The sequence below is a fragment of the Physeter macrocephalus genome, unplaced genomic scaffold, assembly GCF_002837175.3.
Source record: "Physeter macrocephalus isolate SW-GA unplaced genomic scaffold, ASM283717v5 random_11513, whole genome shotgun sequence".
In the NCBI taxonomy this organism is placed as follows: Eukaryota; Metazoa; Chordata; class Mammalia; order Artiodactyla; family Physeteridae; genus Physeter; species Physeter macrocephalus.
This window is the reverse complement of record NW_021156795.1, coordinates 353-2049: the sequence shown is the minus strand read 5'-3', so window position 1 is coordinate 2049 and position 1697 is coordinate 353. Positions and strand designations below refer to the sequence as shown.

Here is a 1697-nt window from a genome sequence, read left to right as displayed (position 1 = left end):
CTACACTTGAGGTTTGTGTACATACACTGGCACACGAATACAGCCGGGGCCTGCACCGGCAGGAGGCACAAGGCATTTTCTTCTCTAAAACCACGGTAGTGTCATTTTACCGCAAAGGCAGGACGTCTGTACGCGGTGGTTCATGCTAAGGCAGCCATGGGACGTACAGGCATCGTTTTATCGTCGAGAGAGGATGCCGGAGCTGTCCTCGAACGTATGCCGGCGCGGCCACCGAAGGTTGTGGGAGACGCTGCAGCGGCATCAGAAGCAGCGCCAGCAGCAGCATCTGAACAGACAGCGTTTGTCGGCACGCAGCTGGTGGTGGCGTCTCCTTCGTCGGCTTGGAAACGCGACAAGTGGGCAACGCGAGAAAGCAGGCGCAGCTGCTCTGATTCCGCCTCTCTTTCTTCTGAGACCATGCCCGGCCCCAGTGAGGGCAGGCAGTGCTGCTCTCGCTTCTGCTGGAGAGGCTGCTGCTGACGATGCAGGCGTTGCTGCTGTTGCCCCCGCTGCTGCGGAGCCTGCTGCTGATGCTGTTGCTTTTGGGCTTGCTGCCGCTGGTGTTCTAGCAGCGACGCTGCAGCAGCCACCACGGCCTGAGCAGTCATCAAGCAAACACTCGCAGATCGGCAGATATATACGCCTTCCCAAACATATAGAACGGCAGTCATATACACCTGTTTCTCCGGCAGCGCCATCGTGGGCACCTTTTGTATCCAGGTTCGCGCTCCGTTGGCCCTCCTGCTTTACCAGAGCCGCCCACGCCTCGCACCGCTCCTGATGCTCGCCTTGCTCCCTCCATATCTGATCCACTACTTGCACTGGTACTTCTGCTGCGTCTGCTGCCGCGGTTCCTGCTGGCTATGCTTTCTTAAATAACGCGAGGACTGTCCCGCTGTTGATGCTGCAGTGACCACGAACACGGTTACCAATGCGGGAACTCCCGCTGTCCCAGTTATACCTTATCAATGTTGCCACACCTCTCTTTGTATACCCCTGGTCCCCACATTCCCCCCTCTAATTCTGGCAAATAACATGTCCTCCTGCTGCGCGACAGACTACTGCTCCTTTACTATTCATGTATGTCAGCCTTTTCTGACACTCTAACTCTGCTCACGGTGCCTCAACTAGTGTACTGCTGCTACAGAATATATATACATATACAACATCGCTCCTGCTCCTTCTCCCACGGGTTCGCCTTCCTCTTCCTGCCACCGCTACATTTCCACTCCAGTGACCGTTTCACTATTTCCACGACTGGCAGTATGCACCCCTGCCCCTGCGCCAGTATAGTGGCTCTGCTTAGGAGGGCCCTCTCTCCTTACCGCTTCACCTGCTGCGATGTAAGAAGTGCTACACCAATCAGGCAAAAAACGTGCCTCTACCACTTGCTCTTATTCATTCTATGACCAGGATTACTGCAGCCCCCCCAGCACGTCTATCCCTGTTACGTCATGTACGTAGACCCGGCGCCACGCACGAGACCTTATTCATCGAAATGCTGCTCCAGCAGCTTACCTTGGCAGCAACAGCCGCTGCAGCTGCGGCTTCGTTTGTCTCGGTGGGCGAGAGCGTCATGTTTCCCCCCGCGATGACTGTTGACCTTCCGCCGCCGCCATTATCACTTGGGGGAGGTACGAGCGCTTCATCTCTTCCCCTGTCATCGCCTTCGAGTAGTCCGCGCCCGGTTCTAGTAC

At 56.4% G+C, this 1697-nt stretch overlaps 1 protein-coding gene across 1 annotated transcript; it reads right to left on the bottom strand.

Annotated features, from left to right (window-relative positions):
- Positions 1-167: 167 nt before the first annotated feature.
- LOC129391983 (uncharacterized) lies at positions 168-1691 on the bottom strand (the record flags this gene model as incomplete). Its single annotated transcript, XM_055083711.1, has 2 exons — positions 1519-1691; positions 168-596 (listed from the first exon to the last, which is right to left on the bottom strand). Coding segments are annotated over exons 1-2 (489 nt in total), but the record flags the coding sequence as incomplete, so codon positions are not given.
- Positions 1692-1697: the final 6 nt, after the last annotated feature.